Source organism: Aptenodytes patagonicus, chromosome 6 (assembly GCF_965638725.1).
Source record: "Aptenodytes patagonicus chromosome 6, bAptPat1.pri.cur, whole genome shotgun sequence".
NCBI classification, from domain to species: domain Eukaryota; kingdom Metazoa; phylum Chordata; class Aves; order Sphenisciformes; family Spheniscidae; genus Aptenodytes; species Aptenodytes patagonicus.
The window spans coordinates 26,488,149-26,512,416 of NC_134954.1; the positions used below are offsets into that span (position 1 = coordinate 26,488,149).

At 43.8% G+C, this 24,268-nt stretch overlaps 1 protein-coding gene across 4 annotated transcripts; it reads left to right on the top strand.

Moving 5' to 3' along the window:
• The first annotated feature begins 5,199 nt into the window (after positions 1 to 5,199).
• Positions 5,200 to 21,582, top strand: PLEKHB2 (pleckstrin homology domain containing B2). Of its 4 annotated transcripts, none has more exons than XM_076341629.1 (9): positions 5,215 to 5,257; positions 7,749 to 7,852; positions 8,829 to 8,876; positions 9,487 to 9,639; positions 10,419 to 10,521; positions 11,392 to 11,431; positions 13,919 to 14,008; positions 15,152 to 15,266; positions 17,353 to 21,582. In XM_076341629.1, the coding sequence occupies exons 3-9, from the start codon at positions 8,840 to 8,842 to the stop codon at positions 17,487 to 17,489; spliced, it is 675 nt and encodes a 224-aa protein (XP_076197744.1). In that variant the 5' UTR covers positions 5,215 to 5,257; positions 7,749 to 7,852; positions 8,829 to 8,839; the 3' UTR covers positions 17,490 to 21,582. The 4 variants fall into 4 exon arrangements, with proteins under 4 accessions (XP_076197743.1, XP_076197744.1, XP_076197745.1 ...); XM_076341630.1 differs by lacking the exon at positions 5,215 to 5,257 and adding an exon at positions 5,385 to 5,486; XM_076341628.1 differs by lacking the exon at positions 7,749 to 7,852 and having other exon boundaries at positions 5,200 to 5,257.
• Positions 21,583 to 24,268: the final 2,686 nt, after the last annotated feature.

The following is a 24,268-nucleotide window of genomic DNA, read 5'->3' on the forward strand; positions in this document are numbered from 1 at the left end:
TATGCATTTGAAGACAACACAGCGCGGGGTCTTCAGAGCAAGATGAGGGAATTTACTTTTAACTAACCAGTTCCAATGAGCTTCAAGAATGAAATTAGGCAAAACAGATGCCCCCTCAACAGTTCTTCCAAAGTCAGCTCCTGCCCTAAGTCCAGATTTTCAGTAACAAGCAGCATGTAACTGAAGCTTTCTTACCTAGGTTCAAATGTAATGATAGACTAGAGTATAGATCAGGAGCTTCTATGGTGGTGGCCACTGAGCTATGGCAGTCTGATGAGGGAACGCAGATATATGGTGGCTTGGCAATGGGAGGTGTAGATCTATTTCACCACATTGGCACGGATTTTCTAAGTGACTGTGTCTAAGTCTTACTGTCCCTGTGCTTTAGTCCCTTCAATGAAAATGGAGTGCAACTACTCTTTCGATCTCTCCCTCTTCCCTTGCCATGTCTTTCTTTTGGCTATGAGTGTAAATCCTCTCCTTTGTGCACGTAGCACTGTCTTTAAATGCTAATGAAATAGTACACCCAACGTAAAGTAAGGGTGAGAGTCAGAGCCCAGATAATTCAGAGGAAACACTCCCACTGATGATGGCTGGCTGTCAGGCCCAAACACAGTTATTAGTGGAAAACAGAGATGTGTTGTACAAGGTTTTGTTTTTCCTCTTCCTCTTCAGAATGGCTGTGATGAGACAGGAACTTTTCTGCAAGTTGCAAAGGACCTAGCCCATCCCTGATAATCCTGTGCTTTTCAAAACTGCCTACAAATAAAAGTGAAATCCAAAACTCTGTTCCTGCCAAAAAGGACACATTGCTAACAGTGAAATGGCTTTCTAGTGGTGTGACCTGCAGGGATGTCTGATAAGCACGTGGTCTTTCTCCTGCCAGTTTGTTTTTAATCAGATCTGAACAATACAAGCTGACAATGAAATCCCAGAGTCTCACCCAGAAAGTTCCTCAGCTTTTGGTTGGACTTTTTGTTTTCTGTTGTTCTGGGTGTACTCTGCAATTTGCTGCCTGGAGGGCTACACTGGCCTCACACCAGGAAGCTGCAGGCAGCATCTTATTTGCATATAACTCTCCATACTGTTTCCTCTGCAGTAAGCGTCTGAAGAGATCATTTCATTGCAGAAGCATACTGAGGTGTCTGGAGTGCTCCACAAACCACTGGCCAGAAGAAGGCAAATGAGAGGAAGCATGGTTTCAGTTATAGGTCAAGAAGAAGCATCCTCCACCTCTGCCATAGCCTTCTCATGCACTTGGGCAAGTCTCTCAGTCTTGCTGTCAGTATGCTAGAGCTAATCAGGCATTGTTCTGCTTAAAGGCAAGTCCGATTTTCAAAAGCAATTTAGGCTCTTCTCAACTCTGAAGCCTTAGCCCACAGACTTTCCTAAGACACAGATGTCTAAGTTCTTGAATTGCTGCGAAAATGCTTATCTGTTCTGTCAACGCAGTAGACCGTTGTTCATATCACCTTTAGCAAAATCCAGCTCTCAAGGCTGACGAGAGCTGGGAAGACCAAGTGACACAGCCCTTCCTGTGTGTCTGCAATCACAATATGCCTGCACCACCCCTGGGAGCTTGGCTGCTAGCTCATGCTACAGTCTGCACTGCTGGGGTCTTATTACCAGCTACGTTCAGCTGGAGCAGAATCTTTCTGCAGTCTGCAAGCAAACTTGGTCTTCCAGATATGTTATACAGATATGCTATGTTTTGCAATTACATGTTATGTTTTGCTATATGGATACGTTATGTTTTGCAAATTTGAGTGGAACAAAATCCAAAGCGATTTAAAAATCTGGGCCCTTCACTTCAGCTCCTCACATGTAAGACAATACTCCTGTTAGGAGACCTGTCTGGACTGTAGTTCTTCAGAGGGAAGGCTGTCCTGTACCGCCTGCATACTGCAGTCCTGTTCAGGACTTCTGTACGACACCACAAGAATGCCCTTCCGTTGCTAAGTAGACAGTAATCTCACGTGACAATGTGACAAAAGCTGATCACACAGATTCATTTTTGCAGGTAAAACGTGCCAAGGAATTTTAATCCTGGGTGCAGGTCAATTACCCACAGGAACGGTAGGAGCTAAGAGCTCCTCCTTAGCTAAGAGTCTTTTCCACTGGAGAGAAGGAAGTATGTTAAGGCAGCCTGGATAAATATTTTTGTCCAAGTCTATGATTTGCCTTTCTGTTTGGGACTATTATATACATGGCTAAGACAATACAACCTTCTGGAAAACTAGAAATATGTTTTTTTTCCATCTCCCTCTCATCAGGGAAACTTTATAGGCTATGTACAAACTATTGCAGAGTTGGTTATTTTCACAAACACTTAATCAAGCTTGCTTTATTTTTGGACCTATCTTCTGCTCTGCTATTCTCACCTAATGCCTAAATACTTTCAAGTTGCCCATAACCTTCATATTTAAGCTTTGAAAAACTAATAAATACAGTAATAACCATATAACAAATTTGGAGTCCTAGTTCTTTTAATTCCTTATTCAGGTGTTCTCCAGCAGCAGCTCTCCTGATCCTTCTGTTGCAACCGCGGTTGTTTGGTCAGTTTATTAATATTTTTCTTGATTTTAATATTTTTCATTTCATTAACTTGCAAGCAAAGCTGATTCTTCATATGATTTTTTTAGCCTGGTTGAGCACTGTATTAGTTGCAGTAGTATTAACAGCATTAATTATAGTACTTAATAATGCTGGCATGTATTTTGTTTGAAATAATTTGTTTACCCTTAATGAAAATGTGTATTCTGCTTGGTTTAGAGTTGAATTATATTTTACGAACCAAAGTAGGAAACTTAAATTTCAGCAGCATACAAAGAATCTATGAAGATCCTCAAATGACTGTGAAAATTCAAACGCTTATGTTGGTGGCACACAGAGATGTGTTATGTCAGCTGTGTTATGACAAAGAATTAGAAGTCACCATATGGCTCAATTTTTCCAAATACATTTTTCCAAATAGCAATTTCTTAGGCATTTAGAGATTTAATTTTCCAATTGAATTTTAACTGGTATGTTCTAACTACAACTGGCAAGTTGAACTCAGCCTTGTCTTCTTTGATTCAGGAGAAGAATGGGAGTAAAAAAAAAGGTGGTTTGGTAACTCTGAAACATTCCAAACTTTTTTTTTAAGTTATTAGCGAGGGATGAATCTTACACCATGCTTTGAATGTGACCAAACTGAAGGTGCAATTATGAACAGGCTTAAAATTTCAACAAAAGCCTTCACTTCCACGCTTCACTGGCAAACAATTTGAAAACAATCCACATTTGTAATAGTATTCATCTAAATATTCTAGTTCTTTTGCTCAGGGTACTAAGACTCAGGCCTTCAGCTCCGCAGCACAGCTAGTTAGAAACTTCCTGATGAAAGTTTCATCAGCAAATGCAGAGCCAAATATATTTAATTCAAAAGACTTTGGAATTTAATGAGATGATAAGCCTAATATATGTTTGCATGGGTTTCCAGCATATGCTTAAGTTTCTGGCAGACTGAAGATCTGGTGTTTCCTGGATCTGTGCCTCTATTATGCACCCTCAGATAGGACCTGTGTGGCACAGAACTTCCATGACAATGGCCCTGACTCTGGGTTCACAGCCCTAACTGAGTTTCCCAGGTCAACATAGTATAGGACATGGTCCCAAACAGCTACTTAACAAAATCTTGATGTTCTGTGCCCATGGAGGTGATTCATTCAGGAAACACCATGACAGTTTCTCAATCCATTTTAAAATGGTTTTAAACCTAATCTGAAGACTGAAGTTTTAGATGAACCCACACAGCCAGCGCTGAACATATGCCGAAAAAGTAGCTGTCCCCTAGTGACTGCTTGCCAAGGATAGGATCTGCTGAGGCTCCCAAATCCTCAAGAGGAGTATTTTTCGTTCCAGATGAAAACTGCTCCCTCTCCCAGTCTAAAGATTGTCTTACTTTCCACCTCTAACCCAAAACATCCAAGTTTCTGAAAATACTTTTTCAGCAATGAAAGGTGAACAGTTTTAGCCTCAGAGAAAGGACTCCTAAACAAACAGGAATGACTTTACTGTAGAATTTGATCTACACAAATCTCATTTACTGGTTGTTTCTGAAACCTGCAGTTCTATTCACAGATAGATGATCTCTCTTTATCCCTCCTGTTCTGCCTTCACCACTTCTATGGTACTTCAAAGATATATCAAAGCATGCACTACACTACAGCCATGGACTACACTATCCCAGGCTTTCTGGGTAATTTCTAGTTAGAATTGCTGTTGTGTTCAAGAAGAGAGAATAGATGGGTAGGAGGAAGTCTAGGAGCTTGTTGACAGATTAAGTGAAATTGTAACTGTGATGAATACTATTTCCGTATTGTCCAGTCTTAAAACAAAAAGAGATTGGCTGAAGACAACCAATTAATGATTTTTTTACCTTCTTTTTACTAACTGTCATGATAGGAGTCATACTCCCTCCTATGTTACCAGGATGAGCGTGGGAAAAGTTCTAATAGGAAGTTCCATCATCCAGGGGAAATATTACATGTCCCTAAGAGGCTTTCCTCATTTTAAACTGTAACTATCTCATATATTTTGGGTTAGAAGTGGAAAACACAATTTGAATCGTGAAGATAATTAACTAGTGGCACAGTGCATTCTCCATCAGTTCAGATTTTGCAGTGTGCGGGCAGCACTGACCCAAACAGAGTTTAGAGCTGTCGTGCAAGAATCACCGAGATGCAGTTTCTGGCTGTTTTATGTAAGAGGTCACAGACTAGCTGGCCTTTTCTGGGCTTGAATACTTGTGTGACTGCTTGAACAAAGTGAGTCTGCCACGCTCTGTTGCAGTTCCACGGCATGAGATCAGAAAATGTCCCTTTCATGATCATAAATAGGATAGGAAGAAAAGAAAAATGTCTAAGTGTCTTAGGGTGATGGGGCTGACGCTGTGCCAAGTGCTAACCTGTGCAGAAGGGGATGCATTTAAAATACTGAGGAACTGCGCGTCTTGGGGAAAGACATTAACCTCAACCGGGTCACTGTTCCGCACCACACCTTCCCCCACGGACGGATCCGAACAGGGACAGACACGTTCCCACCAAACGCCGCGGGGTCCCACGGAAAACACGGCGCGCCCCGCAAGGCCCCGGGGGCAGCCCGGGTCCTGCGGCCGCCGGCGCCGGGGCCGGCGCCGGGGGCGGCGCAGCGCGGCGGGCTGACGTCAGGACGGGGCTGGCGCTGGCCGCTGGCGCAGCGGGGCCGGCAGTCGCAGGTAGGTGCGGCGGCACCCCGCCACCGGCTGGGCACGGCGGCGGGGGGCGGCGAGGGGCACGGCTCTGTGCGGCTGCCCGGCCCGACTCGGCCCGGCGGCCGCGCGGAGGTCAGCGGGGCCGCGGAGCAGGCCGGGGCCGACGCGGTCGGCGGGCCCGGAGCTGCCGGAGCCGGAAGGGGCTGCCCTGGGGGAGTGCTGGCAGGATCCCTTCTGTCGGCCCGGCTGCCGGGTACGCGGAGGGTGAGACGGAGCTTTCAGGGCAGGGCTCGGCGGCCCCTGCGGGGCGAGCCAGCCGCGCCGCCGCGCCCCGCCCGCTGCCCGGCGGCGGGTGACGGGGAGGCGGCGTGGGAGCGCCCGGGGTGGGGGGGGGGGGGGGCGCGGGGAGCGGAGCCTTGGCCAGGCGGAGCTTTGGACAGCCGCCTGCCGTCACGGCGGGGCAGGAGAGGAGGGAGCGAGTCCGGGCCCGGGCCTGCCCCCAGGAGGCCTGTTGGGGGGAGCTGTCCCCGGTGGGAGAGGGAAGAGGTGGGATGGTGCCTCTGCAAACCGCCTGTTCCTGAACACTGACTCGCTCACGAATGAACAGGTTTTGAACCGAGAGCCACATCTCTCAGGCATTGGCTAAAGTGAACACAACTTAATGGAAAAAAGGCCTGCGTGTAGCTAGCCGCAGAGTCAGAAAGTTCCAGAAATAGAAAACTTGCTTTGTTTTAAGGGAGAGGGGGGCAAATAGGGTTACATTTGAACACTCCTCTGAGCTTTGTATAGTTCTCTACCTGAAGTCTTGGGAATAAAGTAACAGTGAGGTGTCAGTGGGCACCGCTGGTCGCCTGGGACTGAGCTCTGTAGTTAGGTCTGTGTGGCTAAGCCTCTTCCATCTACGTAGATTGCAGAATTGCGTCCATTGCTAGTTTGACTGCATTAATCAAAATCGCTCTAGTAATTACAAGCTGCAGGTAGAAACACTTGATTTGTTTTGACATTTGCTTTTCCTACCAGCCAACTGGGTTTGAGAGCAAGAAGTGAACTGGAATAGACTGTTGGATATTCCACATTATATTCTGTGCAAAAAAGGAAAACTGCTATTCTAGGGAGCGGGAAGGAATAGCCCCACTTAACTTGTGTTCAGTTTAGGGGGCTACTACTTTTAGATTTCAGTCACCGAAGGAACTTCTGTTGAGTTTGGTGATAAATTGATCCTCGATATCTTTGTTTAAATCCCATTTTCCATGTTGGTTTGCAGTGAGCTAGTTTAACAAGCAAATAATACTCAGTTGCAACTGATCTTGCCAGGCTATCTTCTAGCTCTGCAAATAACTCTTTTAAACATAATGTGGGTTGATTGTGAATACTGCATTGGACTTCACGTGAGTGCTTGTGCTTAAAAAGGGCCAGAGAAGAATACCTAATTGTTTTTGCACCTCTTACTTCAGTGCTGACATTGTTCTGTGTGATTCCTTGCTCTCTATCCAGAGCTGAAGTTTTGGGCACTTAAATTCTGTGTGGGGAAAATGTAGTTGTTGTTTCTGAGATTACATGCAAGGTGCTGTACAGCTGCTGAAGCCTCTCTTGCTGTTGTAGCCCTAGATAGCTGTGAGGCATTCTGTAATGTGAGACGTTGATTGTGAGGCATTCTGTAATGACAGGCAAAGCTTAATTTGTCAAGAGAAATGTTTTCTTCCTCATTTCTTCCCCTTTATGTATCTAAGTTAAATCTAATTATGCTGTTGCGTAACAGAGTAGGTTTAAAGGCAGCAACAAACAGTCAATGGCCTAATCTAGCACTTGCAACAGAACTGAAGTTCATGCAAGTTCTTTATTGGCTCTTAGACTATTAAAAGGCCTCTGGAAATATACAGTGATTTCACCTAGTGGGTAAACTGGAAGACATGGAAGCATCATTGGAGAGAGCCATTCCTGTGAAAACTAAGAACAAGAAGACTATTTTGTTGTAAAGGAGAATCTAGGGGGAGAGGAGCATATCTGGGATGGTGGGAGAATGAGGCTTAGGTCCTTTGTACCGCTTTGTTGCTTTGGAAGAATAAATTGGCCTCTATTTCTGAAGCTCTCCCTCTTAGGTAACAACAGCATGCTTAGACCTCAGAGCAGGACCTGGTGACCAGGATTAAAGCAGGATAGGAGTTTGACACTCCCTTTCAATGGGCTGTCAGCTAAATGTTTGTTTTCCCAGCGAGCTGGTACAAAAGATAAGAGTAAGAGGTTTATCTTGGAGTTTAAACTTTACCTGCAGGTGGTTTTCACCATCACACCCAAGCCTGTGCTGGATGTGGTATTCCTTCAGTATGAAATCCTGCTGGCTATAGTCTTTACTTGTGTGTTACAGAATTTGCCCAGTACTGTGAAGAGGACACAGATACAAGTAATATCTAATAGATGGCATATATACATCTATCAGAAAATAAGTGGATGCTTACTAATTTTATATTTTACTAGAAGATAACAAAACTCTTTTTTCTTCCTCTCTCCTCCCCAGCTTTAAACACATTCCTTGTCTGGGAGGAGTTCCTCTGTCTATCAAATCTACTATGCTACCTTCCCCCCCCTCTTCTTATGCTGCTACAAGTAGAATGTTATCTGGTAGGTTTAAGTATCTCTCTCTCATATTGGCTTACAAGCCCCACAAATAATTTCTAAAAAAAGCAGCCTTCTCAACGGAGGCTTAAAATGTTTCTGTTCTTGCTTTTCTAGTTCAACTGCATCCAGATAGTTATGTTTTTATTAATCCATTTTAGAACAATAGTCAGAACACCATTATGCTATAAAATAAAAACTCATCCTCCAACATATCCTATGCTTGATCTCTTTTCTTTAGCGTGCTCATAAACCAGACTGCAGTGGCCGAGTGCTTAATGTCATGTGTGATAACTTGAATTTAATGCAGGGTCCTTCCCATGCCATTTCAAGCTTCATTTAAAAGTTGAGGAGAAATGAGAATCTCAGTTTATGGGCTTAGCTTACTTCAATTCATCTTGGAGGGAGCTAGTGACGATTTGGAAGAAATACAAGTCATAAAAACAGCTTTGTCCTTCCTGTTTAAGATTAAACTGTTTCAGCTTTTGTTTTGGCTGGACTTTGAGCCAGTGAATGAAAAAAACAGAAGAGGAAGTACAGAAAAAGGGAGCTAGGGAAGAAGTGAGGGTGCTTAGTAACTTGAGCCTGCAGAATACAGGAAGCACATGTATGTCAAGAGAACAACTTTGAAAGGAACCAGTGGTGAGTCAGGAAGCAGTCACTCCAGTCTGTCTCTTCCCCATGTTGCAAGAGTGGTAGCTGTAAGCTTGTGCGTTTTCCAGTTAAACTTAAAAGTGGTCTGTGATAGTCACGTTGCATTGCTACAACTGCACATTTGTTCCATTTGTTAAGTCCTAGAATACTTAAGTTGTGCCTTACTGAGTATCTTCAGCTGAGATCTACCTTGTCTCTCTGCAATACTAGCTGGGTACATGCAGCTATAATGCATGATATTATACCTTGAGATGCCTCTTTCTAATGTGTTATTGTGAAATACTGAAGACTGCTTTTCTCCCCCTCACCTTCCTCTTCCGTCCACTAGATTAAGCAACAATGGCATTTGTGAAGAGCGGATGGCTGCTCCGGCAAAGTAAGTCATGGGCCTTTTACCTCCTTTTCTCCTCACTGTGTCTAACTCTTCAAAAAACATCAGAGCAACTTAGTAATTCCCAGGTCTTTCTTCAAACAAGTCTCTAGCTCTGTGGGTTGTTTTGTGTTGGGTTTTTTTTTTTACCTTTAGGACACTTCACAAAATGACCTGTCATGACAGCATTTCCATGTGACCTTTTGGGTATACCAGTGAGAAACAGGATATACCATATCTGAGGTGTCTGACTGGCATTCAGCTTCAGATGCTGCTCTGTAATTAGTGCTGTATAAGTGGAGACTTGGAAACTTTACCTGACACCTTAACTTAATGTCTTCAATTAGTCATGCCCTCTGCTTGTTCTTGCAGCAAGTTAGAACTAAAGTGACAGGTTATGCACTTAAAATAAACTCAGTTTGACTTTGAATACTAGATAAAATATGGAACCCAATTCTGTAATGTTCTGAAGTGGGGATGTTGTAGTACAGGATTTTGCTTGGCACCTCAGAATGTCTGGAGCAACTGTGAAGGATTTCTGTGTTCATGTTTTATTAACTTTATGATGCAAATACTTCCGAATATGTGCCCTCAAAAGTGACTGTCTGATTTTAAGGTACTATTTTACGGCGTTGGAAGAAGAACTGGTTTGACCTGTGGTCTGATGGCCGCTTAATATTCTATGATGATCAAAATCGCCATGATATAGAAGATAAAATCCACATGCGAATCCATTGCATCAATCTCAGAGTGGGGAATGAATGTCGAGGTAATAATGAAACCTTCAGGATTTGTGTATTCAGAGATTCTTTACAACTTCAGTGCCTGCCCAGCATACCGTTTACAACACTACTGCAGAAGTAAACATGTCCAAGAAGTGTGCAACTTCATTGTTGTTAAAAAAAACCCCACCCCCCATCCCCCTCCCCCAGAAAAACAACCCCAACCCAACCAACTACTAAATTCCCTTATAGATACCCAGGGCATGGTATCACCATGTGATAGATTAGGTTAGGGTTTGATACTTCCTTTTAAAACTCAGTGAGGACAGTGTACCATTTATGCAGGTGGCAGGCATGCACATGAGAATGGGATGTTCACAGTAGACTTGTGTGTCTGATTATAGAGTGTTACTGGTGTAATTATAGTGCTGGCTGGAGTGAGAGGCAGGACTAGAAATGAGAAACCTCAGCAGATTTTTTTCAAGTTCAATTCTAGCATTTGTTAGTACTCCACTTGATGCTGACACAAGTGAAGGACACAAGTGTTGGAGAGTACTTATTGCTAAGTATGGATTGGTTCTGCTGTAAGACACTTGCATTTCTTAGGAATGATGTTCAGAGCTACTTACTTTCAGGACACTCTAAAGAGCGAGAACAGGCTGGCTATTTCCTTCTGTAATTTGTTCTGATGCCATGGAAAGCAGCTACAACTGGCCCTAGTTTGTTTTGTCCAGACTTTTGCATAAACTGTCTCCCTTCTTGTAAATGCGATCATGAAATTGTGGTTATAGATATTTCATAACTTGTCTCTTTTTTTCTGACTCAGATTTCCAGCCTCCAGAGGGGAAGCAAAGAGACTGTTTACTGCAGATTGTTTGCCGTGATGGGAAGACAGTCAACCTCTGTGCAGAGAGTGCAGATGACTGTCTGTAAGTCTGCCAGAGAATATTGGTTTTGCTGCCTCTTCCTCTTCTATCTTTCTTTTTCTCTCTCTCCCTAATTATTTTCCTTCCTTCAGACTTTCAGAGACACATTTTGAGAAAGTTCTGAAGCAAGTAAAAGCCAGCTTTCAGTGACAAAAAATATAGTTCTCCTATAAGAAGTTGTCTAGCTCATGCAAACTAACTGCAAGTTAAGTCACTGAAAACACCGAAGGGTGAGGAGGAGTAAAAGAGTCTTATTAATATGGTTAATGCAAGACTGGATAGCCCAAGGACATCCCAATCAGTAGTGAAAGGAGTAATACTCCATTATTGTGAACTCTCAACTGAGCTTGGCTAGTTAGATAACTTCTGTCATCGGTGTTTGCCAAGTATGCGTGGTGCGTCAAGCATGCTCCCAGCCATATCGCATGGGAGTATCTGTGTGAAGTATACGTACCTTCTGTTCAAACTGTAATAGCGTCAAGACCCACACTCTCTAGTCAGCACAGATGCAACTGTTCGGGCAGGAGATACAACTTCCCTGGTGTATCTCTTCCTATTTCCTTATCCTGAGCATGGCTGCAGATTACCTGGCTGTTGTGCTTGCAGCGAGGACCTTCAACCGCATCTGTTCCTTCTGATGTTCCTCCTCATTCCTTCTCAGCTCTGCAAAGAAAGTAATTATTTCTCAATCTTGGTGTAACACCTTTGTGCATTCATCTTAGTTTATCATTAGGCTTTGACATATGCAGTATCTTAAACTCTGCTCCTGCAGTACCTCTAGTTGCTAACCTTGGTTTTTTCATAGTCCTAAAAAGAAAAAGTGGTGTTAATTTTTATCAGTGTTCCACTAAACAATGGGTGGTTTTTTTGCAGGGCATGGAAAATTGCTCTCCAGGACGCCAGAACAAACACAGTGAGTGTACTACCTAGACTTTATACTGATAGAGAAGCAGCACATCAGTGTTATGTGTGGTCCAGCAGTTTACTTCTGAAATCATGTTCCATCCTTCTCTGCTAGAGAAAAACAGGGTCATGAGCATGATGGTAAGGCTTGTGGGTGGGGAGAAGAATGATCCACTGGATCACAAGCACATGTCATCCTTGCAGCCAAGTCCAGGCAAGTACATGCTGGGTGGAAGCAAATGATTTCAGGGAATGATTTCTGTGGGTGGAAGTGAATGTTTGGGAAGCTGGTCTGTAAGGGAAGTGGGCACTGAGACTGTGGACAAAAAGTAAATCTTCTGCAACCAGTAAAAATGCATTTTGCACTCCTAGTGTTTGTTGCCTACCAGGTGCAGCGCTAAAGGAAGCTTACTGCAAAGAACATGTTTGTTAATGTAGATCCATTACATTGTGGGATGCTTCTTGGCGGAGACTAGGGGAGGAGCAAGAGGTGCTTGGAGGGGAGTGCAGGCATGCCAAGAAGGAGTATATTACCTCTACATTGGCATGCTAGCTGTGGAGAGTGAAGAGGAATCACAAAAGTCTCTCTGAGAGTCTTGGAGTTCTCTAGAGAACCGTATCTCTGGGGAACCACATCCATCCACTTGTGGGTATTGTTAATTTGTTTTTCCTCCAGACTGCCTTCCAGAGTACTCTTCAGCACTAGCTCTCCTTAGATGGCTAGACTGAACCAACCTGAAATGTTTCCCTTTCATGGGGAAATGCTGCATTTTGTAGAAGCTTATCTCAGTTTTTGATGGGTCACATTAACATTGCCACTGTACTGAGGCATCTGTCATATGATATAACTTAGATCTGTAGATACCCAAAGCAAACACTTGTCATAGCAAAACTGCCCTGGACACGATTGCCTCTGACTGCAGCTATGCTATGCTGCTTCATGGTGTTAAATGAGAAGTGAAGGAATTGTCCTTACACAGAGGACATAATGCTCATGGTCTGTCTGCTCTAGTTTTAGGGGCTTTATCTTGCTTATGTGTGAGATGGTGGCTCCTGGTTTCAGGAGTTAGGAGCTGCTGCTTTTCATGTCTCTCACACTCAGCTGCCAGCCCTGCTAGATGGCATTCAGAACTTGCCAGTGCATCACCTTTGTCAGCCAAGGCAGACCCCTGCTACTGAATGTAGGGCTGGTAGCTCTCTGCACAAGTAGTATCATAAATTAGCACTTTCCAAAGCTATTAAAGGTCTCCAACAAGGACTTGAGCTAACCGGGTAACTGGGCTTGAGTCCATCTGTAGGTGTCTGACACAGCTTTCAAAAATACTGAGCATCCAGCAGTGCCTCATAACTTTACTGGAATAGCAGGGTGATCACGCTAGCTTTGAGAACTGTCATTTACAGATGTTTGCAGGCTTGTGTCATATGCCTGTACAGAGTTCCCTGTAGCAGGACAGAATACATTTATTGCTAAGATGTGAGCATTTGCTGGACTTTTTCTCAAGTGGTGGAAATACTTGCCTCTTCATACAGTGCTTTCAACAGTGTGTTTCAAGCAATCCTTAGAATCTCCGCCACAAATTTGACCTGGGATCCGGCCACAGCATGCCCTCAAAAGTCTTTCTGCAGTCCAGGTACAAGAGACAATAGGAGCATTCTCTATTGAGCTATTAAAGTGTTTACTTGTAAATTAAAAAAAGGGAGCTGTTTTTTTTCTTGGGATAGGGCACTGACTAAGAACATCACTGCAGATTTCTGATATTAGGGGCAAGACTACAAGGCTACTGTAACAAATCTTAATTATCTTTGAGAGCTCCTTGTAGGTGGATTCAAGTAAGATAACTTTATCACCTTTGCCTCATGGCTGCCTTCAAAAAGGACCAGAATTACAGGTGGCATTTGCAAAGCAATTCCCTAAAAACAACCAAGCCCCTCAAATCCCTACACATTTAAACCTTTCTTACTGCATTTTTTTTAAGTCTCCTCACAGCCAGAAAGTGAGGTGGCGAAGAACTGTGACAGTGTTCTGCTAAAATGTTCAGGTGCCACTTTTGGCTACTGCATTTGTTTCCTTTATCTGCTCATGCAGAACTTGGTGATACCACTCTAGGGTGCCAGGAAGCAGCTAGCTTAGTTGTGAAGACTTTTTTATCTGAAAACAGAGGACGAACAAGAGGGTAATTTCTAAAACTGAGGCTATGAAATGAGGGAAGGAGTCAGTGTGCTTGCATGCACACATATGCACGTGTGTGTACACAGACACAGAGGTAAGAAATTTTATGGCTCCTTCCTGTGGTTGATCAGGCATTTGTGTTCTCCCAGGTCTGCTCTCCAAATAGTTTCTTTTTGCAGTGCTTTATAAGGTATTCACTGCTTTCTTAATATGCAGCACATCTAAAGGTTACTCTTTCTTTGGGGTCATTAAGTTTTAATCCTTGCGCTACTCAAACTGGCTATCTGTAGGAAAAGGTGATAACTGCTACCTTTCCATGGTGTTTAGGGCTACATGGGATCTGACGTGATGCATGACGAGACAGCCATTTCCTCAGCCCCTCCTCCCTACACAGCTTATGCCACACCATCACCTGAGGTAAGAGTTGCAGTCAGGAAGCATTAAAATAAGTGAGGTAGCAGAAGCGGCCATCCTTCAAGCACCCAAACTGTTCTCCCAAAGCGCTGCATTTCACAGTCAGATCCAGCTTTAGGGTTTGCACAGAATGAGCGTGAGAGTAAGGCACTAACAATCTACTGTCACTCCTATTTGAGATGGATTTCCTTTGAAAGGGATGAGGCAGATTTGGTTGGGAGGTATATAAAGGGATGGCTGCTCAGTGAACTTTAAAGACAGGGCAGAAGTTACTTGGCTAATCTTGAAAAATTTTGGCCATGCAGCTTTTAACATAAGGAGGTGTGACTACACTTTCACATTGTGTAAGCACTGGAAGGGTATAAAATCAGGAGTTTTAAAAATAGGATTTAATGACTGGAGCTGTCACTTTTAACACATAAGGATTTTGTTGTATCCAGGATGTCATAGCAACACAATAACTCTAGCTTCTGGATGCACAGTTCTTCTGCAGTGGAGGAGGAGCAGCACTGGGGCCGAACAAGTATACATTGGGGATTTCTGGATGTTGTGACTCACGTGCAGTGACACACAAAGGGATAGTTTGGGGTAGTATTACTTGTTGCACTATAGGTGCTCTGCTCCAGCCCCTTGCTGTTAGAAATAGTTGTCAAGAACTAAATGTGGTACTGGGAGCTATATCAGGGCTAGCAGCGGGCCTCCTCTTTTGGAGAGCAAAATTGCTTCCAAAACATATGGCTACAGGGTATTTGTCCTGAATCTGACATTTACTTGTGGTGTGCTAGAGGAAAGTTGGTTGGAGTTTCTTGGGATCAGCTGCTGCCTACCTGGCACTTCTGAGCTCTCCAGAGAGCTGCTGTTGTCATGAGGGCAGAGAGAAGCAGCTGGTAAGGCTGCTGTGGCTCTGCCTGATGATCCAGGCCCTGCCTCTGTCACTCACCATCCAGGAAGGGTGGACAGTGAACGCTGCTTAGGAACACTTATTCAAGCAGCTGTTCTAAATGCTTTCTAGGAGACTGTATCAGTACAGACTGCATATTTTACTGAAATTTTAACTGCATTAGAAATGAGGGACAATTGAACAAAGTGCATAATTGGATACATAGCAAAGAATGCTTTTGTAATGGACATTTTTAATTTCACCAGGTTTATAGCTATGGCTATGATCAGTACCATGGTGTATATCCCCCTACTGGTCCTCAGGTCTTCTATGCCTCCAGCGGACAAGCTTATGCTGTTCCCTCTCAGTATGCATACCAAGGTAATCAGTATCAACCATATCCTTCACCTTCCTGTAGAAGCTATTTGAGTCAGTCTTTCTGGCTTTAATTCTATTAATCACCATCCTTTACCACCCACCACTCCTGCACAACAGAGTGATAGAAAGAAACCTGACTTTTGTAACTGGAACCAAGTCCCCTTACCCTTTCACAACAAAGCGCGTGCAGTGAAATTTGTATTAAGTGATTTAACCTTCCCAATGTGATCCCAACATATTTAAATTACTTTATAAACTCTTGTTGAAGCACACAAAACTCTCTTAACTACAGTAGGCAGCATGTTTTCTAAGGAAAGATAGAAGAGCCAGAACAAGATTGATTCAGTGCTCCGTATTGGGCATTGATAGAGCTTTTGACTCATCTGTTGCTCTTACACCTAGCTTAATTATTTCAACACTGATGTTCAGCTGTGACCTCAGAATTAAATGCAAGTTTCAAAGGTAAATCCACTCCCAAAGCATGGTGGTAACTGGTTCCTTCCCTGCATGCTGGAATTGCTGTAAGGCAGTACATTCAGCCTTGTGAAGTCTTCTATTGCTCTGTTCAGGTTTGTATAGCTTTCAGTCCTAATAAAAGAGGAAAGAGACTAAAATTTTTGGGTGTGCTTTTAAGCTTAGTCACCTTAATTTAGGATTAGCTTTGCACAGAGAGCCCCGGTCCTACAGAATTGGGGCTTTAAAGTAGTATGGGTAATACAAATCAGAAGATTTAACTTAGTAATTGTTTATGATCTGGCTCTGCAAACAAGAATATTCAGAATTTTTTTCAGTTTTGAGGGAATTTTTTTTTTTCCATTTGACATTTGTCAGGATATTTCATTTGCCTTTTCCATTTTTTGTTACAAGGGAGGTGCATCAGCATAAAGCTTTTAAAGCTTTCCTCATCTAAGTTAGTGAAATCCTAAGATACAGATCATATATATACAAACACAGAGGAAGATGGGTTTTGTTGGTTCTCAGCAGCTGAAAAGCAGCAGCTTGTTGAAAGTCCCAAGAACCTTTTCTAAAAACTACCAGCAGGCCTTGGCAATCAAGCCTCAGAAACCTGTATGATAATGCAGCATTAAACAGTAACTCTCCTAAACAGTTTGCAAGTCCAGTGTGTTAAGATACTAGTTACAGGTTGGGCATAGTAACCAAGCCTCGATGTTTTCCTTCACTAGGGTTACTGCAACTAAATCTTAGGGGTCAAGTTCACCCCTAGCAACTAACTTAACTCCTGTACGTTCAGCTTCATTACTCATGCTTTGAATTGACAGAGTCCTTCTCATGAGGTTCCCAGTCATGCATCACTGAGAGTCAGTGAGAGCCTTTTCCAGTTGTATTAGTTGGATTACTTCAGTATCTGTTACAAAAAACATTGCAATATCTTCAAGAATACTTAATCTTCCTGAAATGTCTGGAAGGGAAAGCAACATCATAATGTTTGCTTTGCAGGTAGGAGCTAAGTCACAAAACATGACAGGTGGAGCTTGAGTGGTTTCTTGAGTCTTAGGTTAATTCCTTACTACTGGGCCAATCTTCACCTGAAAAGAAACATAGCAGCTGTCACCACACAACAGATCAGCCCACACTGTGAAGGCTGAATTGAAATAGTAGGCAGTAATTGTAGAGTAAATAACTGATACACAGTTTCTAACAAACCACTGGCTTAAGAGCTGCCAAAGATTTTTTGGGGGGGGAACTATTTGCCTTAACTTCAAGGTTGAATCAATTTTTAGACCCATTTCTTGCATTAAATCCACTGTTTGATAGAATGATACAAATAATTCATAGATTCTTTGCTAATATAAATGCAGAACAATGTTCAGTTTTACATTTGTGATGAGCTTTTATCCCAGATATTAAACTCTTATGAGGCTAGAAGTGTTGCTAGGCCTCTGGATTTATTTAATCAATGTGGAGGCTGAATCCAAAGCAGAGGTGTATTCTACCTTTGTAGCTGACATCATCTTAGCATTCAGTGGAAGGAAGAGGGTGAAAGAATGGGCATGTTTTGAAATCTCAATGCATGGTATTAAGATAAAAATTTCTTTTGCCCTCCTCCTAACAATTTCTTAATACCTAGGACCTTATGGCCAACCCCCTGCAAACCATGTCATCATTCGAGAGCGTTACCGTGACAGCGATGGAGACCTTGCACTGGGCATGCTTGCTGGAGCAGCGACTGGAATGGCTTTGGGATCATTATTCTGGGTCTTCTAGATTACCCGCTCCTTATCTTTGTAGTTCCAAAAACCTTTATTGTGTGCAATAATATATTGGCAATGTTGTTTACTGTTAAACTTTAAGAAATGCAATAGTTATTTCTCAGTAGTGACATCTTAATAACTGATTCTTAACTGTCCTAAGGAGAGTTTAAAGGCACCGTTTAGTTAAGTGGTTGGAGACAGCATGTGCTGCTTTTGAATTCTGTTCTCATGTTTGGAGTTACAAAGATTTGTACTGATAAGGATCAACATGAGCACCAATGTAACATGGTAGCAGTCACTAGCTTTATGAACAGGCTGTTACTGTAAACACCGTAGAAAAAATGGATTTTGGGGGGGGTCTAAAATCTGGTCCAAATAGGAGGTTTACAGGAGCCCTGCATTAGTATATATGTACTACTGGCTTCTGAACATTCCCTGGACAAACACACAGCTCAGCAGAAACTCCTTGGCATTAGGTACTCTGCCATGCTTGAGGATTTTTTTGTTTTCAAACTTGCCTGCAGATGATAGTGTATTTTCTTAGATGGAGTCCTATACCTGCCTCTCACACCATCCAGGTGACGTTGTGTTTGAGAACGTATAAGCAAACCGCTAAGAAGCGGCAGCACTCCTCAGTTCTTTTATTCTCCCAGAAATGTGAATGACCAGTGGCAAGGAAGACCAATGTTTGTTGTTCCACCTCCCTCTTTATCCTGAATCTCTCTTCTCTGGTCAGATGGAAGTAATGGATCTTTAGCTTTGCACGTGGTCTTCCTTGTCTGTAGAACAGTCACCTCAGACACTGTACCAACTGCATTGCTGACGAAAAGGCCATTGTCTAGTGTCTCTGCTCATTACTGCTATCGCTCTGCGGAGTCTGCAGGAGGAGAACTAGCTTGAACAACCCTTGCCCTGTTGGGCCTACCAGAACCCCTCTGCAGGCAGTAATAGTCAGGAGTGGAGAGACAAACAGCACAAGTAGACCTTGCACACAGGCACTTTAATATCAGCTGCCTTGCCATGGCTAGGGTAGAATGTCTGTCTCATAGCCTCCAAGGTTTCCTGAACCAGGTTCATTATTTGCAACTAGTTTTGAGCACAGCCAAGCCTGGGTTTGTTCTATGCACGCTTCCCTCTCACATTCAGCAGGTCTCTTCTTCCCTCCATGATTTGTTAAGGAAAACACTCCAAGGAACCTGGTTGGCTTTGCTTGTATGTCTGGTTCCTTATACAATGTGCTCCTGCAGGCTGCTGTGCTATGGACTGTAACCTGGAGTGCAACTGTTATGTGGCCTATTACCTTACCCTGTTATAATCCATGCTGAGCTGTGCTTGGCAGGGGAAACTCTGAAGAAATGCACATGCTTTGTTATTCAGGTAAAAGAGGCAGGGTGCCTAAGTTGAGTTCTTTATAGTAAGAGGACTTATTTTTATACTTCCACTTTCAGCTTCCTGTATTCATACTGTTTTAATATGTTAAGTTTTTCTTATGCTTTCATTCAGAAGTAGGTTAATTTCCTTAAGGTTCACGGGGTTTCAGGTATGTCAGGAAAGATGAAAATAGATGAGAACTTGCACCCACATAAATTTAGATCAAGCCCCAAACTTTTTCATTTAATCGTAAAGCTGTCTTAGCTATATCCTACATATTTAAGCAATAGAGGTCTTGGACAAGAGTTTGGGTAGCAGCCAGGGGAAGCACTAAGCTTTCATGACTCTTAGGACCAACTCAACAAACTGAAATCATCGGAAGGAAACAGACCGATGTAATTTTGGATGCATTACTAAGAGCGGGCCTAATCCAGGGAACGTAAACTTCTTTCAAGAAACTTTGGCTTGGAGCTGTACACCAATGTGCATGTGTGTCCTTTCACAGGTTAATACAAGCTGCATATGTTCTGCCAGTGGTATGTACTGAAAGGACTTGTTGGAGGTTCAAAAGGGGACTGAAGCGAAAGTTTCCTATTGCTAGTCCAAACCAAAAGAAATTGGAGTACACTACTGAAGTTCTCTTAGAGGCCTGGTACTCCTGAGGTCAGAAAGAGATGGTGACTGCCTAGAACTTAAGTGAACAAACATTTGTACCCTTTTTAAGCCTTGAGATAACCTTGAAGCTTATTACAGGTCTACACACTGCTGTTTAGTTTGTGCTTTGCAATGTAACTAGTTCTGCAGAATGCCTCCATCTCCTCTTCTCCCTGTGTGATATTTAGCTTGTAAGGGGTGGGGGAGAATAAAACAATTGAACATCATTGTGATTTCTTTTGAATTTCATAATGATTGTGAAAGAATAGCACAAAGTGAATCAGCTAGTAATTTATTCTAAGTTCAGAGTTTTATTGTGTGGGTTTTTTTTTTTTAAGAGCTGTTGATCACAGCAGGGGAACATGTCTCTTGCTCTCAGGAGGTAACTGTATCGAGGTCCCCAGTTTCTTCAAGTGAGGTATATAAGGTGAAGACTGTTGATTGCAAAACATTCCTGGGTTGAATTCAAAGCAAGAAATGATCTTTTTGAAAGTTCAAATTGAAGTAAGTGACCATTAAAAAAATAACCTTACCCCTTCTCAAGGGAAAAAAAATTTACAAATTGAAGCTGAAAATTCTAGTTCCATCTTGGTAACAATAGGCTGCTTTTATACAAAAATCATGAGCTACTTTTCTATCCTGGTAGCATAGGCATTTAGAAGCTAGAAAGCAAATGTATAAAACTGTGCTAGAACATAAAATTGAGACTAGTTATCTTATTGCAGGTGCTTGTAGCCTTTCTGATCTCATTGCAGAAACAGAAGTGGAAGTGTCTTGGTGCACAAAGCAGCAGCGTGGGGATAGCCACTTGAATTCACTGGTTGTTAAAGCTCATAGACTTGCTTCCTGAAGACATGGCCGTACCTCCTGTTGCTCAGAAACAGAGTGGAGGTTTGGTTGTATCGATGATAATGTCCAGCTGGACACTGAGTCAGGACTCAATAGCCTTTTTCTGCCCAGTCCAGTACTTCATGTGTCTGCAGTTTGTGTAGATGCTGGTGTGAGCTGAAGGAGCAGGGCCAGAGTGGATTTCGGGGCTTGGAGGGACTGCCATGCCAGCTTCTGCAGATGGGTGATACCACAGTGATGGGAAGAGGCAGTGGGTGCGGCAAGATCATTTTCAAAACAGATTGAAATGATAGTCCTAAACAGGAGTTCGTTTCTGAATGGTGCTATTCGTGATGCTGTGATTCCAGTTATACCTGCATAGCACCCACGCACATGCTTTCCTACATGGGGCCCAATACTTGACCTCCCTAAAGCTATGGGAGATCCACAGCCACTACAGTGCCACTGCTTTTTGCAGCGTACACTATCAGTTAAGGATAACTAAATCTGTTGTATAGCAGTTACAGTCCGTTCAGAATTAAATGGCAGTGCTTACAGAGGTCACGACTCTGTATGTTCATCTCCGACTAGTTACTTCTGGATTCTCAGTTACAGACAGCTGGACAGAGCCAGGCTTCCAGAGGGTGGGGTGGAAATGGTCAGCCTTCTGGTAAGTCTGACCACATTAAAGAGGTGAACCAGGACCCTCTCCCAAATTTTTAGTTACATGTGAAAACATAGCTGTTTGCTTCTTGTGCTTATATATAGGGGGCTAGGGAGCCAGCCTCTTCTAGTGAGTGGGTAAAGGCTTATGAACTAGAGAGGAAGGGTTGGAAAGTGTTTATGTACAGAGCAAGTGCACTGGCTTTTGACAAAGACATCTTTTCTAGTGCTGAAGCACATTCTGAGCTGCGTCTAGATGGAGCTACCCTAAATGTCACACAACGCTGGCCTCATTTTGTTTGTTTTTCAGTGGAGAGTCAATAGGTGATGGAACCAGCTAAGCAAGCTGGGTAAAGGAGAAAATTCAAACCTGTGGCCCTCAAATGTGTTTGTGGCTTTTTCTCCTCATGATATGGCTAAGATAGATATGTGTAAGTCATGGAGGGTAGCATGCAGCAAATGTTTCCCCCCTAGATCCTTCATGTTCTTGTGCACTCTCTATCTTAATTGCTGTTTTACTGTATGTCCTCATTCTCATTATTAATTTATAGCAAAATACTCTTAGCAATAAAATTCATATATAACTGTAATTGTTTTGTCTTGACATGTTTACTAGCCTTTGTTCAACATTTCTCATTTAGTCAGTAGATGGGTATATGTTTTTCAAACATAGTCAGCTTACAGGAGGTTTCCTTTCCAAGGGGACAGCACCATGATGAATTCTGTGCACCTCCAGTCTTTCCTAAGCGATTACAAGGCTGACTTGACTTGGTAGAAAAATGAACTAAGGCAGCTGTGGCTGTTAGAGTTCGAGCTCAGGCTGACATACCTCAGTCATCTCAGTTACCATTTAATAAAGATGATGTAACGTCTGTGAAATCAGCAAAGTAACTCTGCACTAACACCACTATACCAAGATTAGAATTTAGGCCTGTTCTTTTTTTAATGGAGTTGAAGGCTTTTACTCAGAAATGCTTAATCTTGGATATATACAATGCTGATCCAGATTTACCATTTGACATTGTGTCATCAAATCAACAGATTTGTACTGTTTAGTATTACAGTAAGCAGCTTGAAGCACAGATGTTGCTCTGGGCAAAATGCTACTGGTTGCTGTATTGGTATTTCCTGTTTATGAATTGCTTCAGTGAAGTTGGGTACAATCAATAAATTTGCTTAGACAAAGACACTAAATGACCACAACTAGCTCCACCACCTAAAGGCATACTATCTTGTACGTTTGCTGAGAATTAAACTATTTGTCAGAAGTACCACAGTACATTTTGTAAGCCATTATCCTTGCTTTATGCACAGTTTGTTTTTACTGTTGAGGGGTGGTTGTTTTTTTAGCCAATCTGGGGGAGGAATGAAAACAAAACTGCTATTTCAACCAATCAGTTAATGTAGAAGTACACGTCATTCTTCTCCCCAGCATGCTATGCTGGCTATGCTTATTTTATCAGTCATCAGTTCCATACGATGAATTTACTAGGCTAAGCAAATCGTTATGTACACTTAACTCTGCCCACCAGAGAGCCCACCCTTACCAAAATTTCTGCACCAGAACAAGTTAGGGAACTAAATTTGCTGTGCAAGGCTTAGCAGCTCCATACCTTCCTGAACTGCCATGCTCCTGAACTGGCAACAGCTTAGAGAATGGGCTTTGTCTCTATTACTGCTTCCCTTCTCCTACTGCATTCCCTGTCCTGTTTGTGGTCACTAAATGCAACCACAGTAATTAACTTGGGTTGTATTCCTAAAAGTACCTTTATTTGTCCCTCCCTCCTGTTGCAGTTCCACTACAATGCATTGAAGCGAGTGTGGAGCATTTGCTGTTCCCTCCATTTCAGTGGAACTGAAAGTTTCCCCCAGTATGTTGTGAGCACTTACTAACTACAAATAGGAGCTTGGAACAACGGACTGACACTAATGCACCGGTTTGGGAGTCTTCTGATTACCACAGGTTATCTCATTAGGCTTCAGAGTTTTTGAAGCATCTCTAAAAGGCTCCAAGACTCACAGGGCAAATAAAAACTCCAAATATATCTGCATTAATAATTTAAAGCTTAAGATCCATTTGATGACGATTTTTAAGGCGCAGGTTGTGAAAGTGTCAGACTGACAATACTGGGCTTAATCTGACCGAATATGGTGGATGCAATACTGATACCGCCTAATTCTCCAGGTACTTTAGGTACCAAAGTTAACTACGCATTTTGCAAAGTAGTAAGCCTTTAGGTATGACAGATAAAGTCGAGAAGAGAGTCACCCAAAGTGACAAGCACCCAAAGCTTTCAGCTGCCAGGTGCATGTGGGGGCTAAGATGAACTTAGCCTGCTCAGGGTGCTCCCTGAGCAGCGGGCCGCACAGCGCCCCAGCGCCCTGCCTCTTGCTGTAAATCGACCAGCACCTCCGGGCACTCCCGGCCGGGAAGGCGGAGGCCACCTCCAGGTTTTCGACGGACAGCGAGATTTTCTGTAACTAAACCGTCTGTCCAGCTGCTTCACACGGTCCCTCCCTGCCCGTGCCCGGTCACCGCCCGTGCTCCTGCCCGGCGGGCCCGGCTCTCGTCACGCCCTGCTTGGCCCCCAGCTGCCCCGGCCCCGGCCGTTTGAACTCGCCGTTCAAACTCGCCGTTTGAAACCAACGGCTGCCCTCGCGCCCAACAGTCGCCCTCGCGCTCGCCCGGCCGGGCAGAGCCCCGCCGCCGCCCGCTAGATGGCGGCCCGACACCGGCGGTGGCGGAGCGGCGGCGAGGCGAGCCAAGCCCGGCGGCGGCCTGGCCGGGCCCGGGCCCCGCTGCTGCTGGCCGCGGCCCGGGCACGGCCCCGCATCCTCCCCGCTTCCCATCCACGGTCACCCGGGCAGCCGCACCCACCTGCCCTCCTCCGTTCCTGCGGGAGCACCAACGGACGCTGACAGACTCGGATTATTAAAACAACCCCAAGACACAGATTTCTTTTTTCAGTTATAAAACTTTGATGGCCGACGCAGGGAACCCCACTAGCAGCCACCACTGGCGGCAGGGCAAGACTGGCCCACAGCCTCCTGCGCTGGGATGCAGCCCCACGCAGCCGGCACCAGCACAACCCAGACGGCCCACGGGGAAGGGCCCCTGGGAAGCCAATTTCAAATTTCACCAGGAAACAAAGGCTTCCTTGGAAATCCTGCCAGTACGCAGCTGCCCCCACCGACGCACCTCCCCTCCATCCCGCTAGAGTCTGCCCTTCACTCCCCCCTCAGCAGCACAGCTGCACAATCCTGCAGGGAAGCCGC

Excerpts from the sequence above, each read along its gene's own strand:
- PLEKHB2 (XM_076341628.1), top strand. The coding sequence starts at position 8,840 with ATGGCATTTGTGAAGAGCGGATGGCTGCTCCGGCAAA. Across the intron at positions 9,640-10,418 it reads AGTGGGGAATGAATGTCGAG|ATTTCCAGCCTCCAGAGGGG; the intron begins GTAATAATGAAA and ends TTTCTGACTCAG. Across the intron at positions 15,267-17,352 it reads CTCTCAGTATGCATACCAAG|GACCTTATGGCCAACCCCCT; the intron begins GTAATCAGTATC and ends CTTAATACCTAG.